A 2500-nucleotide genomic window follows, 5' to 3' on the forward strand; every position below is an offset into this window, starting at 1 on the left:
CTGTTAAGAGTTGGTTCTGATCTCGTTTTTGCTATGAATAGTGAGTTGCTCACTCTTCCTCAGACGTGGGTGGGTGGCTCTCCTTGTGGAAGGACATCTGCTCGGGCGTTTAAGCGATATACTCCACTTCTTCAACAAGTAGTAATGTGTATTCGGATACAAACCTGACATTGTCTTTTCTCTTGGCTTGCAGGCAACTTAGGAGCTTGACTGATCGCTTCAGTTTGTGTTTCCATATCATTTCCCGACATTGTGACTTTGCCCTTAATAACTGTCATTGAGCATTGGTGTGTGTTGCGCGCGAGCGCGTGCATGTGCGAGTGTGTGTGTGTGTGTGTGCTTGTGCTTGTGTGTGTGTGTGTACCTTCCACTGCACCAGGACTGAGGTGGTGGTTGAGGGTTTTACTGCAAGAATCACTGGAGGCTCATCTGGCACTGGAGAAAGGAGGAGACAGTACACACAGTTACATGGAGAAAGAATACATGATACAGAACATGTTGAACCTCTTTCAATTTTTTAAATTGAAACTTGAAGCAGGCTTTATTGACTTCCTGCCTCTCTCTCTCTCTCTCTCTCTCTCTCTCTCTCCTCTCTCTCTCTCTCTCTCTCTCTCTCTCTCTCTCTCTCCTCTCTCTCTCTCTCTCTCTCTCTCTCTCTCTCTCTCTCTCTCTCTCTCTCTCTCTCTCTCTCTCTCTCTCACCCATCCTGTAGAGTTGTGACGGCGTCCGTCTCTTTGCTGAGGGCACTGTCTCCTACATCGTTGGTGGCCAGCATCCGCAGTTTGTACGAGGTGAAGGGCTTTAGCCTGTAGAATACAAACGCACACGCACACGCACCGCACGCACGCACGCACGCACGCACGCACGCACGCACGCACACACACACACACACACACACACACACACACACACACACACACACACACACACACACACACACACACACACACACACACACACACACACACACACACACACACACACAACACACACACACACACACACAGACAGACAGACAGACAGACAGACGGACGTGTACAAGTGTTTTAATGAAAACAATGGGACATTAGATGATACATTAGATGATCTCAACTTCATGTCAATGATCACACCCCGGGGCGGCAGTGGCTCAGGGTTAGTGTGGCCGGTAGAGCGGCCCGGACGGTAACCGCGAGGTTCCCAGTTCGATCCCGGGCTCCCCCAGAGAGCTAGTGTCGAAGTGTCCTTGAGCAAGACGCTGAACCCCTCCGATGAGCAGGTTGGTGCCTTGCATGGTTTCCTCCGCCATCGGTGTATGAATGTGTGTGTGAATGGGTGAATGTAATGCCCAATCTATGTAAAGCGCTTTGGGACAAAAGCCGCTATATAAATGCACAATTTACCATTTACACTGTAATCATGTCATTTTGTTCCGTAAGCACTCCTTTCTCCTCTCCTCTCTCCTCTCCACAGCCTTGCTGCTGCCTCCTTCAGTGGCCTTGGAGGAGGAGCGAGTGGGGAGCCTTGGAATAACAATTTAATACGTTCATAATTGTGCACTTCAACCACCGTGTCTGCGTTCTCCTCTGAAACAAGGTGAACGTATTATTACTACGAACACACAGCAAACAACCCGCTCACATCGGTGAGATGCTCATCAGCGAGATGCTCATCTCCAGAGCAACTAAGAGTCAAGTGCAATCAAACCGCCAGCCACCATTATGTTACATTACGCTGCTGCTGCTACGGTGGCTTGATGTGCATGAGTTTCCTTTAATCCATTAAGACCGGGAACGCATCTGTGTCATTTTCTTTTATTTCTTTGGGCTATTAAAAAATAGCAGATAAACAAGCTCATAGCGCGGCACCGAGTGCCGCGCTATGAGCTTGTAGATCTGCTATTCTGAAAAATCTTTGTGCAAATTTTTGAATATATATATATATTTTTTAGCAAACATTTGTAACTCAAATCTTTGCTTCTGTGGGGTGTCCCTGGAACTTAATATTTTCAGATGGGGGTCCGTGGTCAAATACATATCATTTTGGGGGTCCTTGACATGAAAAGTTTGAGCACTTATATAGCAACACATGTTTTTTTTTTTCAAAAAACTGTTAGGATTTAGAAGACATTTGTAGAATCTCCAGAAGCAATAAGATTTGAGTTACAAATGTTCGCTTTAAAAATATATATTACATACAAAGATTTTTCAAAAATAGCAGATCTACAAGGAATCGAAAAAATGACTTTCCCCGTTCTTAATGGGTTAATGCATGCTAATAGTCAACAAGTAGCTTCTCCTTTATGCCACGGGCAGTTTGCTCCAATTGAAACATTGTGTCGAGTGGTTATAATGTTGTGCGCTTTAGTTATTTAAAAAATAACAAGAGTGGCTTCCAACTGCATCTTCGTATATATGTACAGTATAATACACCTATAATGCAGTCTTCCTCGAGACCCGAGGCTTACACCCCCCACCCCCCTCCCTCCCTGACGCCAATGATCTAGACATTATTTGCCAAG

The 2500-nt window shown here is 45.7% G+C and overlaps 1 protein-coding gene across 1 annotated transcript in view; it reads right to left on the bottom strand.

Annotated features, from left to right (window-relative positions):
* Nucleotides 1-2500, bottom strand: part of sdk1b (sidekick cell adhesion molecule 1b) — a 399597-nt gene that overhangs the window by 29792 nt on the left and 367305 nt on the right. Inside the window, 2 exon segments of the mRNA XM_080416488.1 lie at nt 365-435; nt 703-806. Of these exon segments, the coding sequence (XP_080272614.1) occupies nt 365-435; nt 703-806 (175 nt within the window).

This window comes from Gymnoscopelus braueri (genome assembly GCF_963280865.1).
Source record: "Gymnoscopelus braueri genome assembly, chromosome: 2".
In the NCBI taxonomy this organism is placed as follows: Eukaryota; Metazoa; Chordata; class Actinopteri; order Myctophiformes; family Myctophidae; genus Gymnoscopelus; species Gymnoscopelus braueri.